Genomic DNA, 14,915 nt, shown 5'->3' with positions numbered 1-14,915 from the left:
TAAACAAAGATTTAAAAGTATGATATTAGGCCAGTCATTTTGAATAAATAACATCATTATCACAAACAATTAGTTTCAAAGTCGCCCCTCCCAGTCCTAGAGGATTGGACGTCTATAGCAGACCCCGAAACAGACACCAGGCTATTTTTAGCTCAAAATTTGAGCCTAATTTTTTTAAGACCAATTTTTTTTAGCCCAAAAACGACATCGACAAAGTGGTGCTCAAAATTATGTTCATGAGAGAGAGAGTTTAATATCTGAGAGAGTTTAGAGTAATATCCTAGTACTTTTTAATATCTAAGTACATTTGACTGGCGACCAAACGTCCGGATGACCAAACGTGCGGTCGACCAAACGCCCGGTCGACCAAACGTCCGGTCGACCAAACGTCCGGTCGACCAAACGTCCGGGGCGACCAAACATCCGAGCGACCAAACGTCCGGGCGACCAAACATCCGAGCGACCAAACGTCAGAGCGACCAAACGTCTGGGGACCAAACGTCAAAGTAATCATCGTTTAACGGTGCCTGAAAAGCGTAATAAAGGGAAAACTGTGCGGAGCATTTGTCAATCTTATGTTAGGCTAAGTCGCGAGCTAGCGCAAGCTCCTGCCGCCAAAATAAAGCAGGCAGCAAGCTGCATGGGTCTCCTTTCAGACAAGTGGAAATCAATTTCAAGCTCCAATGAGATGTATATGTAAAACGCTAACGCTAGCTCTTGAATATTTAGCGGTGGCGGCGGCGCTACGCCAAAAGAGGCCTTCTGCTTTCAAGCTGTGAACACGCCACAAATAATTCAAGCCATTGGACTTCTTTTTTTTCTCTTCTTCTTCTTCTCAGCGCCGCTTTGTTTGGCGCCGTGTTGACAGTTGGATAAAAAAAAAAGCAAATAAAACAAGGAGAGAGTTGCTGGGGTTTTTGTTTTTTTGTGTTGCCGCTCTATTCTATTCCAAGTTGAAGACGTGTCAGGGCTTCACAAACACGTCAGTGGCGGTGGCGGCGCCAACGTTCGCACTTGACCACCACCACCGCCAAAACGCCGACGCGTCTCGCGGTCAATCGAAATCGGGCCGTAAAGTGGACGGCTCGTTTTGCTACTCAATAAATATTTTCTGAGATGGTCAAGTGAGAAATTTGGGAGGTTTTCTGAGTTTAGCAAGGTTGTCATAAATTCCAGAATTTGCCTGATTTGCCTGGCTTAACTCAGGAAATTTCCGAGAAGTTGGCAACTCTGAAAATGAACATCAACAAAGTAAATGTCTATGGATTTTATCATGGGTATCCTAGAGAAAAGCATAACTATTTATTTATTGACTATTAGCTATAAATGTATGTACTTATTTATTAGCTATTTGATTTATTTACTCCATTAGCTATTTATTGATGTACTTATTTATCAGCTATTTATTTATTTACTTCTTTATTGGCTATGTATTCATTTACTTATTACTTACTTATTTTTTACTTAGCTATTTATTTATTTGCTTATTTATCAGCTATTTATTTATCTACTTCTTAATTGGCTATTTATTGATTTACTTATTTATTAGGTATTTATTTATTTACTTCTTTATTGGCTATTTATTGATTTACTTATTAGCTATTTATTTATTTACTTAGCTATTTATTCATTTACTTATTTATAAGCTATTTATTTATTTACTTATTTATTAGCCATTTATTTATTTACTTATGTATTAGCTATTTCTTTATTTACTTATTTATTACCTATTTATTTATGTCTAAAATGTATTTTTCTGTGTCTGTATTCTCAACCTCTTGCTACTCTGGCAACAAAATTTCCCAAATAAAGTTATCTAATCTACTAATGTTTACAACATTGAAAAACTTCACGATATCCTTTTACCGATACACAATACTACAAAAAAAAAACCCTACCAACGACGATAGATGAACTTTATATAAAAGCGTGCTTGTTATCCCAATACTACACGACATCTACTACATTTCCTGACAACTCTCATTACTTAACAACACCAAAAATACATACGAGTCCACATTAGCAATACCAATATGACACGCTTATGAATTATTGAACCCTTCTGGTTAACGAAATGCACATTTCTGTGACGGTATGTACAAGTGGGGTGCTACCACCAATGGCCATGGCCACCGCCGCACGCCGTCCGGCTTGGCGTCAAACGTTATTTATCACTTAGAAACACGTTAAAATGCAAAGTGGGGCCAACCAGACGACAAATTAAATAGTCATGTTCATACTTTTCATAACAGAGGACTTGTACGGTTGAATTATTGAGATGTTTTGGGACGACTCTCGCCGTCCCAGCGTGAAGCCTCAAGTCGAGGGGGGTGGGCGGGGCTTAAATATGGCCATAACCAATGCGACACTTTGAGTTTTTACATGTAAATGTTTAACAGGGACTTCAAACTACTTTGACAATGGAAAAAACGCCATTCAAGCTACAAAGGAGGGCGGATTAGAGTCGGAATGGGTCATTTTAGTGGTTAAATTTGATATTAATAACTCAAATTAGTTGATAATTGACCTTGAGAGGGGAGGAAAGATAGGCTAGATTAGGGTATGACAGGGAAATATATAGTTTGCAGCTTTAATTGAATGTATAAAGAGTTATTAAAGTGGTTATAGTAGTTGTAATGTGCCAAAGTTATGCTAGTGAAAGTGGTTCATTTTTAAAAGGCAAATGCGCTTCGTCTATCAATGCTAGCTAACGAGTTTGCAATTACTGTATTTCGATATTAAAACGAAAGAGAGAAAAGCCATTGGGTCGTGCGGTTTGTGTGGAAATGATTCAGCTGGAATGTTGAATTATTAATTGAGGTTTGATTTGAAGGCAGACTCGGCCGGCGCTACGTTTGGCTAATGTAGGCCATTCAAATAATCATTAGCCTGCTTGAGCAAGCTTTAATGAGAGACAAATACAATAGTCTTGCTGGGTTGGGGAGGCGGGGCTAGGGAGGGGGAGGTGGGGAGGCGGGGCTATGGAGGGGGGAATTATTATTTTTAGCAGTTTTGACAATTAGTTCAACCGTGTTCGGTGTCGGGGCTGCAAAATTGTACATGTTTATCTATCGAGATATGGCTTATGTTTGGGTATGTTAGATTTAAAAACATTTGTTTTCAATTTTTTGGATCGAATATTACCGTATGAATAGTTTTTATTATAATAATTGGACATAGGCCTTGTTATTGTTCGATAATTATTATAAAAACGAGTTATATGGTAAGATTTGATCCAAGGATATGTAAAATATTCATATTTATCAAAATTGTACATGTATATCTACTTAGATATGGCTTTTGTTTGGGTACGTTAGATTGAAAAACACATGAAGAACATAGGCCTTGACATTGTTCGATAATAATTATAAAAACTTTTCATACGGTAAGATTTGATCCAAGGAATTGTAAACAAGGTTTTCCAATCTAACAAACCCAAACAAAAGCCATATTAAGATAGATATGCATGTACAATTTTGATAAATATGAATATTTTACATATCCTTGGATCAAATCATACCGTATGAATAGTTTTTATAATATTAATCGGACAATAACAGGACCTAAGTCCGATTATTATCATAAAAACGATGTATATTGTAAGATTTGATCCAAGCAATTGTAAACAAGTGTTTTCCAATCTAACAAACCCAAACAAAAGCCATATCTAGCTTGATATACATGTACAATTTTGATAAATATGAATATTTTTAGTCCTTTTAAGAAGAGTTTTCAGCAAATGTTGGTTGAAACTCAGAACTGGCGTGGATTTTTTGCAGGAAAATATTTCCAGCCGGCATCAATTCTGCTCGACTGCAAATGACAGGACTATCTGTGGGTGTCAATTTACAATTGCCCGAGTCCCGGCTCACATTTCGTCATTATTTATAGCCAAGTCGGCATCCCTCAACTTTAAGCCCCGCAAACTGTCAACGTTCCCCCCCGGAGAGAGGAAGTGATGTCAGTCTCCCGAGGAGTTCTTGTCAGCCGGCGGCGAGCCTCTCGGCCTGCCGCCGTTTCCTCACCGACGCTCATTATGACAAGTCGTCGCGGCGGGTTTGACAAATGGCCGATCAATATCGGCAAATTCCCGAAACGCCGACGCCGGACGGCTTTCCTTCGCCGCCGACGCGTGTTTTTTAACCATCAAAACGGCACCCAAGGCGGTCTCCCATCTGGCCGGGAGTGCTTTTGAATTAAGGGAAGGGTTCGCAACTTCAGGCCTGGGGAGTCACGGAAGACCCCGGCAAAGACGTAACCGTGGTGGGCTACCTTAGTTGACTCCCTCCCACGGAAATTCCAGGCCACCCCGAACTGTTTTGGGTCCAAATAATGAGGATTTGGTCGCCAAATCTCCCCGCTAGCCTGAACCGGCTTGCACTTATTAACCATGGCAGCTTTTAAATAATACAGCGGTGTCACAACGGGTGTCACATGGCTCCGTGCTTTCGGCTGTCCCGAGCCGCCCGAGTAGAAATACCGATTCAGAGTATGTGGACCGAAAATAAAATATAAAATGGCTTTTAAGGTTGTTTTTTTTGTAGTTAAATTGTAATTGGCTGGTAGAGTGATCTGTAATGAACTGGAGTTTTGAGTTTGAGAGGAAAATACTTGAATTTGGTAGTTTTATCATGAGTGTTGACTGGTTTTTATGGTGCTATTTTTATTATATTAAAATAGGGGGAAATTTGATTTTTTTTTAAAAAGAGGAATGCGTAAGAAAAGGAAATATTCTATGTAATACAGGTATAGTATTCATTAGAATTTTAGTATTAGGTTAAAAAGGATTTGGAAGTTTTGCCATGGATGTTGACATCCAACTGTACTTAGATATTAAAAAGTACTTAGATATTAAAGAGCACTTAGATATTAAAGAGTACTTAGATATTAAAGAGTACTTAGATATTAAAGAGTACTTAGATACTGAACTGTACTTAGATATTGAACTGTACTTAGATATGAAACAGTACTTAGATATTAAAGAGTACTTAGATATTAAACAGTACTTAGATATTAAAGAGTACTTAGATGTTAAAGAGTACTTAGATATGAAACTGTACTTAGATATGAAACTGTACTTAGATATGAAACAGTACTTAGATATGAAACAGTACTTAGATATTAAACAGTACTTAGATATTAAACTCTCTCTCTTAGATATTAAACTCTCTCATGAATATAATTTTGAGAGCTGGTTTCAACAGTAAACTCCAAAAGACCAGCGACCAAACGTCTGGGCGACCAAACGTCCGGTCAACTAACCATAACCCCTCACCTGCAAGAGGCATCGCTCCTTGAAGACGTAGCCAATCAGCTGGTCCAGGTGCATCAGGCACTGGTGGTAGCGGATGTGATGGGTGAGGACGGGCAGCATCATGGCGTGCTGTGGGAACACAAAGAGAATTCTCAAGGAGGCGGCGCGGGACCTGAGCGCGGGGGGGGGGGGGGGGGGGGGGTGCATGGCGTCCGATATGAAAGAGGAGTTGACGGCGGGGAATGTCTGATGAAGAGATTGGCGGGGGGCGAAAGGCCCAGAGCCCGCGGACCGGAGCGGCCCGCGAATCAATCGCCCGCTCATTATTTATTAAGTGGCGGCCAGGCAACACGCCCGTGAAATAATCACAAAGCCCCTTGGTGGCCCAGCGGGAGGCTTTTTGACGGACAGGAGGGAAAATTCACTTTGGGGGGGATTGAGGTAGACCGAGACTATCTGACGTGGGTACTTTGGCGCCGGCTTGGGTGGGAATGCGGTACGTTTACTGACGGTCGTTTTAATACTTTACCTGGAATGGACAGAAAAGTTAACTAAAAAATAAAATTAAAGTTAAAAAATATCTCTATATTAAGAGCAGTTAGTCAGTTCGTTGATTTTTTTTACCAGTACATATTCTGGGATGTCAAATATTATGTTGACTACTATTTATGTATTCATTGTATTTTTTTTGTTATTTATTACTTTTTTTTTTATTTGTTACATATTTACTTATTTTTGTTATTTATTATTTATTTATTTTTGTTATTTATTTATTTATTTTTGTTATTTATTATTTATTTATTTATTTATTTTTGTTATTTATTTATGTCATGTATTACTTATTTTTTGATTATTTATTTGGCCGTTTGTTGTTATTTGCGCACTTATATAAGGTGTTCCAAAATATTTGACCTCATTTTGTAGGCCAAAAAATCTGGTAAATTTTTGTTGAAATTACCTCAAATTTTCACAACTTGTTTCAAGTTTTAAATGAAATAAAACTTAAACTTGTTTCAATATTTGTATAGAAGGCACTATCTCGTGTGACTGACTCCAATCATTCTCTAATTTCATTTCTTAACCCAAAAAGATAGAAATCCCAAACATTCCACCCAAAAACGCTCCCATTTCTACACAATCTGTGAAAATTTCCTATCATTCCGACAAAAAACCCTTACTAATATCTGTATAACGACAATAACAGCATTCAATTCAATACAATTTTCAGGTATCGCTACTTTTTGGGCTTCTTCGCCTCATAAACAAGACACCAGACAAAATGTCCGATCAAAATAACGGTCCAAAGTCGTCTGCGGGGTCATTAGCGGCGCTTCCCCGCGAATCGTCCGCCAGACGGGAGGCGGCAAAGGCGCTTTTCCCGACATTAACCTCCGGCTGGAGAGTCCGTGTTCTAATTAGCGCCACGGGGCCGAGAGGTGTTGACGAGGGAAACCGGGGGCGAACCACGGGGGGTGCTAGGGGGGGAGGGTTCGGGTTTGACATCCTTCCCTGACACGGTTAAAGAGCCAATTAACCGTTGGGTGGGCCAGAGACGTCCAATAGTGGGATTTTTTTTTGAGTTTCAATGAGCTGATCCAAAATGGAGGTCCAGTAGAAAGTATACGATCTTTTTCGTTGATGTAAATTGGACGTGGATTGCGGGGAATGGGTAAAAAGACGAAAAAATAAGGTGGTGGGTTGGGTTATCGGGCTTTGGACGCGGGTGTATTGAGCGCTACGCTGATGCAACGTGTGGTAACGGCGAGGATGGCGAGAATGGCGAGGACGGTTGAACCCAGAATCGCAGCTTCTTTCCTCAGAGGGATTGGCGCTTGCATTATTTAGTAGCTGCCACTAGTCACATTCGAGTTTTTTTGGGGGGGAAAAAGATAAGTTAGGGTAAGATAAGTTTGGATAAGTGGAACTTGTTTTATGGCTGACATTAATGGCGGCTTCAATTGGTTCAAATCTGTTTGGGTTTGGGAAAAGGGGAATAATTGGTAGTGGGTTTTGATTTTAAGACTTTAGAATGTATTTTTAATTTTCTTTCTGAGTATAATATAGTATAATTTCTTGTAGTAGTATAATTTCTTGTAGTAGTATAATTTCTTGTAGTAGTATAATTTCTTGTAGTAGTATAATTTCTTATAGTAGTATAATTTCTTATAGTAGTATAATTTCTTGCAGTAGTATAAATTTGGTTATCATATTTTTCAGTTTTACAAGAGTATTTGCTTTATTTTTATACATTATTTCTATTTTAATTGGAGATAAAAAGATAAAAAGCTATTTTTGCATAATTGTACGTTTCTCACATTTTTCAATATTAAAATAGGATTTTTTTAAATTAAAATATTTACAAATTTTCTCTATCTAATCTATTTTGAGTGGCAATATTGTCAAATTCCAATTGAAATGAAAAAGAATATTGTATGTAATATCACAATTAGATAACATTGTTCATTCCATAATTGGGAAATTTCACTGTCACAGTAGCGAGTGGGTGAGAATACAGACACAGCAAAAGACATTTTAGACATAAATCATTAGGATATAACTAAGTAAATAAATAAATAGGGCTAATTTAAATTGAAATTTACCTGACAAACATCGGATCGGATTCCAGTCTTCCAAAATCCTTGACTACTGAGTTCCACGGTGACCTCTCGCCGCATGGTGTTCTTCTGACGGATCTTTTGAAGCGCTTCCTGACGAACAAAAACAGACGTAGGCATGTTATTGACTGACATCGGCCATCTTGGGAACCACAGAAACTGTCAAAAACAGTTTCAGCTTTTGCGTTAATAAAACGATACGTTGAACTACCTGACTTGGACAAACTTGACTTATCTTCAATTTGTTCTTAGCTTTGAGCTAAAAAAAATATCGTTGATTTGCCTGTTTTGTGACTAATTTACGTAAAAAAATACGGGATTTAAAAAAATGACTGTACGGATTGAGTTGTGGGACTTTGAAATAAATGGCGCTATTTTTTTTGCATACGTAGACAGTGGAATGATGAAGACCTGTGCGTTCAGACCGTCATGGCGGCCTAAAGGAACGTACACCGAGTCATTACGCGCAGGGCGGCGTGGTACGTGCGCGTGTGTGGGATTGGTCGGATAGCGAGCGACTCCCGGTGAGCCGCTTCAAATGGAACGCCAGGAATTTCTGCCTCGCAGAGGAAATAAGAACAACAAAGGCATGAATAAATAATGCCCAACGACTTTGAACTCGGCATCAAAGTGAACACGCTCGCCCACGCCGCCGTTGCCGCCGCGGGCACGCGCCGACGCCGCACAGCTGCATGGCTGCAAATGACATGGAAATGTTTGTGGCGCGTGGTCAGAGGCAAGGTCAGTGGCGGCAATTATTAAAAAAGGTAAGCAGACGGGCAACTCGGGTCATTCGTTGGTTGGCCACTAGCGACATCGGTGGAGGTCCGGACCCAGTTTTCGGGCGGGATGGGCCAACCAACCAAGATTCATGAACTAAACATTATGCAAATCAAATAAATGATACTCTAATGAGGATAAAATATATATATGTAATTAACCTATACCTATACCCAAAACCCAAAACCTATAACCTATACCCTATTACCTTTTACCAATACCTGTACCCAATACCTATAACCTATGACCTATACTTATACCTATACCTATAACCAATACCTATACCCAATACCTATACCCAAAACCTATACCCAAAACCTATAACCTATACCCTATTACCTATTACCAATACCTGTACCCAATACCTATACCTATAACTTATGACCTATACTTATACCTATACCTGTACCCAATACCTATACCTATAACCTATGACCTATACTTATACCTATACCTATACCCAATACCTATACCCAATACCTATACCCAATACCTATACCCAATACCTATACCCAATACCCATACCAATACCTATAACCTATACCCTATTACCTATTACCAATACCTGTACCCAATACCTATACCTATAACCTATAACATATACCTATACTTATACCTACACTTATACCTGTAACCAATACCTATAACCAATACCTATACCCAATACCTATACCCAATACCTATACCCAATACCTATACCCAATACCTATACCCAATACCTATACCCAATACCTATACCCAATACCTATACCCAATACCTATACCCAATACCTATACCCAATACCTATACCCAATACCTATACCCAATACCTATACCCAATACCTATCCCCATAACCAACACCTATACCTGTAAATATGATAATATTTTTGTTTGCTACCAGTGAGCGAGACGATGGATCCGAAATGATCCGAGTGCAGGAATGCTAACGTTGCTAATGTTTCCCTGGCGCCTGGTGGTCACTTACCTCTCTTTGCGTGAGCTTCTGCTTATCCAGTTGCTTGACCTTGGGGCTGTTCGCCAGCAGGTGGCGCAATTTCACGTAGCTCTTCCACAGCTTCTGGTACCTGAAAAGCAAAAGATACCCAATATTTCATTTGCCGCTTGGCTGATATGAAACCTAATTAGCGACCGTCCTGATGCGTACTTCGCTCCTTTAGCCGCTTTTGTTTAGCTAAGCTAGCCTTACTTTTGGCCGCCTCCCTTTCAGCTTTTCGTCGTCTTCACCTTCATTTGCATGGCAAAAGATTGTCCGGGTGCGTTATCGCAAGGTGACTCTCGGCCATCCCTGGCTTAGACCCCGCCCCCTCCTCCCTCTCGACCCGCGTTTTCAATCAAGACTCGCGATTGATGCGCCGAGCGTGACCGTTCCGCTCTTATTCAACGGGCTTTTTTCCTCATTTGGCCGGAATCATTCAATTACGATTGGAAGGGGCGGACATTGATGGTGGGGGGGTACGGCTTTGACCGCCATTCGGACCCCGTGAAAGGGACTGGGGTGGCGGAATGGGACAATTATAGAGCTTTAAGAACGGGGACTTCATTAAGAGAGCGAGCCGGGGAAGGAGCCGATTAGCGGAAGGCTCAGAGAAGGGCGGAATATCCATCGGGGAGGCCTTCACGTCCCCGGTCTGCGCCGGTGACCTTTTCCGGAGATTCGCCGCCGCGAGCTTTCCGCTCCCGGATTTCATTAGCATAGCGCACCTTGGCCGTTATTAGTCCGAGGATGTATTTGTTATGAGCAGGAAAGTGACTAAATCTGGGTATTTTATTTTATCGGGGAATAGAATAAGCATTTAGTATTATAGACATTATAAAATGACAAAATGGGAATCTGTCAATGTGACTTATTAAGTTATTTTTGATAAATTTAAGTCTATAGAGGACCAGAAATGCTATACAGTAATAGTTTGTCATAGAAGTATCCTTAAAAAATTTAAATTAAAAATTTCGAGCAAATTTTTGCCTTGAGATAAGAGACTAATTTGAGATATGAGCAAGTCCCAACTGGAAAGCCACTGTGGAATTTATGAACATTTTTGCCTTGGTCATTGCACAAGAAGCTTTAAATTTAGTGTAATCAAAGATTAAAAAAATATTTTTTAAGTGTATAATCAGGTACTTTAAGTAAAATTTAAAGTTGATGCCGTCAATCAAGTCTCACTCCAATTACATTTATCTGTACAGAATAATGTCACATTTTAGTATTAAAGATCATAACCACTGGATAGGAATGTGTTACTTTGTAAGTAGTAAATTAGAACAAATTAAAATAGTTTTTTTGGTTGTAATACTCTTTTCTAAACCGCCATCTTTTTCCAGGTTTTCGCTGACTGGAAAAAAACAGAAATACCATCATATAATCATCTCTATACCGATAAGTCATGTCCTGAGTTCAAACAATAATAATAAATAGCATTTTCCCGGGTTTAATTCAACTCAACTTGACCACCAACCAATGACAAACCCTTTAAAACATGTCAACATAACATTTGTTAACTTAACCCAGCACCCTCGGATCTTCCACCAAACCCATTTAAAGTTCTCCCTCGTCTTTAGGGCCACTTCCCAGCATGCAATGCACACCCTAGTGGTGAATAGGTACACTCTTATCTCCTAGCTACCCACACCCGGAGCGTCAAGGTTTCAATTCCGAGAGTCTGGGAAATGTTGCCGTTAAATGTTAATGCTCCCACGCGGCCACTACCACCTTCACATTACTCCCTGGCCTTTGACACGGCGCCCCCTGCATACGGTGCACCAGCACCGGAAGGTCCGGCAAGGTCCACAATCCACTGGGGGCATTTTTTGTTTTACATTTAGCTAGTTAAAAGACGTCAGCGTCCATAAATTTATGGCGTGGAATAGTTTGACTTTTGGAGGACCTCCTCTAAAAACTGAGACCCCAATCGGCGTCCCCAGGGAAGACGTCTGTGATGATCTAGACGTTTTCTTTGGTTAATTATGCGGCGGCACAGTACACTATTCCCACCTGCGTGAAATAAAGCGCGTCCCCAGCCTCCCGCCGCCGAGGAACCCGTGACGGCGCATGCGGAAATGTCACGCCGTGAATCTTGCCCGCCGTCTATTCCCTTTTCTAATCTGTCAGTCTGCTGGCGTTTTTGCCTTCCGCAAACTTGCCGGAGTCCGGGGAGAGCGTCGGCCAATGAGGAGAGGGCCGGGAGTCGGGGAAGGAAAAATATACACGGGATTTGACATACGCTTATTTGGATTGGAGGAAATGATGATCTCTAATTAGCTCAGGAATGAGTGGCTAAGTAAAATGGACTGTTAGCAAGTAGCTCGACGGTTAGCGCGCTCAAAAGCTGGGATGACAATGTGTGTACAAATCATAGTTGAATTGGAATAATGATAATTAAGATACTTTGGAAATGAAAATTAGAATACCTGGATGTCTTTATTTATCCTAATTTGAGCGATTCTGTGACTTATAAGAGGGTTATTATCGAAAACTAGCTTTTTGTAAATGTTCTCATTGGCGATTTTATCTTATTTGATTCTTTCTTCATTCGCCAAAGTCTGTTTCGCCAAAGTAAATGTAAAAAATAGTACAAAACGTTTTATTTTGCCTGTAAAAAGGACATCTCTACCTTTTTTAACTGTTGTCCCATTTCTTTGAACACTAAAATACTATACCATACACTACTACATCAAATATTTTTCCCAGAATATTTCACAACCTAATCTAGTGGTGGAATGTTAATTATAATATGACTTTAGCCTTGAAACTGTCGAAAAATCTGGGTCCTACTGTTTTTAACTGCTGTCCCATTTCTTTAAACTATAAAATACTATACTATACACTACTATATCAAATATTTTTCCCAGAATATATTACAACCTAATCTAGTAGTAGAATGTTAATTTTAACACAACTCTAGCCTTGAAACTGTCAAAAAATCTGGGTCCTACTGTTTTTAACTGTTTTCCCATTTCTTTAAACAAGAAAATACTATACTATACACTACTATATCAAATATTTTTTCCAAGAATATGTCTCAAGCTAGTCTATTGGTATAATGGTAATTATAACACGACTTTTGCCTTGAATATGTCGAAAAGTCTGGGTCTTACTGTTTTTAACTGTTTTCCCATTTCTTTAAACAAGAAAATACTATACTATACACTACTATATCAAATATTTTTTCCAAGAATATTTGACAACCTAACCTAGTGGTAGAATAGTAATTATAACACAACTTTAGCCTTGAAACTGTCGAAAAATCGGGGTCATTAAAGTTTAAGGAGGACTTAAAAGAACTTACTGCGGGTCTCCGGCATAGCTCAACTGGGCGGGTCTTATCCCAAAATGAACGATGATTGGAAAGGTGATGACATCCGGGTTGAACTGCTCCCGGTCCAGCTGGTCAATCCTCACCGAGCTGGGTTTCTAGCAAAACAAATCAGAAGTTAGCGCCGCCGTGGGAGGAGTCAAGGACCCCCGAGGTCTAACATCGCACCTTTTAAAACCAGATCGGACGACCGGACGGCGACAAACTGAGCGGCGACAGATGGTCAGAGGTCCGCCGCCACTCGCCATGATATTAGCCGCGTTAGCGCCGCGCAAAGTCATTAAAAAAAAAACGGATCCAAACGTGCTAAACGATTAACCCGTACATTGATTTTGGGTGTTTGTCAACATGTGACTAAATGGATGCTACGCTAAGGTAGGAACAGTTTTCCTGGAAGGGCGCCATGTCGCCTGACTTTGGCTTGACCGCCAATCCCACGATGCTAATGCGGCTAATAATCGCGCGGTCTTTGATTGACAGCTCATGCTATAATTAGCCCCCCCCTCCACCGCCCAGGAGACCTTGAGCAAACACAGCAGAGGACGTGTCTATCTAATGAGAGTGCGCTAATATTGATGGAGTAAATACGCTGATCTATATGTCCACTACGGCCATTTTACAAATAATAATGGGACTATTATTTCATTCATTCATTCATTTCCTGTATGTAGTTGTGGAAAAAAATAATCTTTTAAGATTAAAGTGTATTTTTTGTCTATTTTAGACAGTTTGTCTCATTGAAGACTTTTAATACCTTATTTAGTTTTTGAGACATTTACAGTTGTACCTTTACTTCATTTCATTACATTAATAAATCATTTTTATACATTTTTTGTCTGTTGTTCGCATCTTTCATACAAAATTGGGACACTGGTTATTTTTAAAGGGTTGAACTGGTAGTTTTTTGAGGACTGAGGAACAAAATACGGAATTTACATATAAAGTACTGATCTGCTTACGAAAAATTAAAGTTATGAGACAAGTTCTGGCACCAATTAATTTTCTAAGTAGAGATATAACTGTTACGGAATTTATATATAAAGTACTGATCTGCTTACTAAAAATTCAAGTTATGAGAAAAGTTCTGGAACCACATTATTTAATAAGTAGAAGTACTAGAAGTAAAGCGCTGCTTGGCAATGGCAAAAAAATGCGGATTTTTTTTATAGAAATTTTCTCCATTGCAAAAGAATGCTTACATTTTTATTACAACCCAAAAATATTGTTTGAATGATAATTAGTTGTCGAAAACATTAACAATTACAGTCATTTTGCAGTAGTCGTTAATTCTGGATGGAGTTTGAGTGGAGTAAAAAAATAAATAAACTAGCTAAAAAGGGACGGAAATAAAAATGTCTTGCCGAAAAATGAAACATTTTCCTGACTAGATGTAAGTGGAATGTTTCCAAAGGTTTTTGGGCCGAGATATAAATGTAGCATCAGCAGGTAATTTACGATCTAATGGCTCCTCCTCCTCCTCCTCCCTCGCCACTCTGATGGAATTTTCCGGGTCAGTGGGGGTTCACCCTGATCAAAATTGGAGGACGGGAGGAAGACAAGAAGCCAAACTGTCATATCGTCGTCGTCTTCGGAATTCGTGCCTGGCTTTTATGCGCTTTTCGGTGTCAGCGAGGTTATTCCACCTCCAATCTTGCCAAGCGAATGGAAACGTGGAAAATAATAACAATAATGACACCTTCAAAAAATGTCGGTATATTTGAATGATATTCTTTCGAGTGAATTTTTCTTCCTCCTCTCCTCCCGTCGTCTCATTGGCTGCCTTCCCTCCTAGTGGAAGCGCTAGGTCCCCCCCCCTCGACGACCGTTTGGCGCTGGTGGAGGGAGGCGGCGCCTCAATAAGTCACGCTCGCCAAAGGTCAGTGGCGTGCGGCGCTTTCCGCCGGGCCGTGACGGCGTTTCACCTTCACCCGGTCGCAATGACCCGCAACCAGAG

The 14,915-nt window shown here is 39.9% G+C and overlaps 1 protein-coding gene across 1 annotated transcript in view; it reads right to left on the bottom strand.

Moving 5' to 3' along the window:
• The window catches only part of drosha (drosha ribonuclease III), a 68,332-nt gene that overhangs the window by 45,189 nt on the left and 8,228 nt on the right, over window positions 1–14,915 (bottom strand). Inside the window, exons 13-16 of the mRNA XM_077735479.1 lie at window positions 12,935–13,059; window positions 9,616–9,715; window positions 7,855–7,962; window positions 5,276–5,383 (exon numbers count right to left, since the gene is read on the bottom strand). Coding sequence (XP_077591605.1) covers window positions 5,276–5,383; window positions 7,855–7,962; window positions 9,616–9,715; window positions 12,935–13,059 — 441 coding nt within the window. The remainder of the gene's footprint in view (window positions 1–5,275; window positions 5,384–7,854; window positions 7,963–9,615; window positions 9,716–12,934; window positions 13,060–14,915) is intronic.

This window comes from Stigmatopora nigra, chromosome 16 (genome assembly GCF_051989575.1).
Source record: "Stigmatopora nigra isolate UIUO_SnigA chromosome 16, RoL_Snig_1.1, whole genome shotgun sequence".
Taxonomy (NCBI): Eukaryota; Metazoa; Chordata; class Actinopteri; order Syngnathiformes; family Syngnathidae; genus Stigmatopora; species Stigmatopora nigra.
The sequence above is the reverse complement of the archived record's forward strand: the minus strand, read 5'-3'. Positions and strand labels throughout refer to the sequence as shown.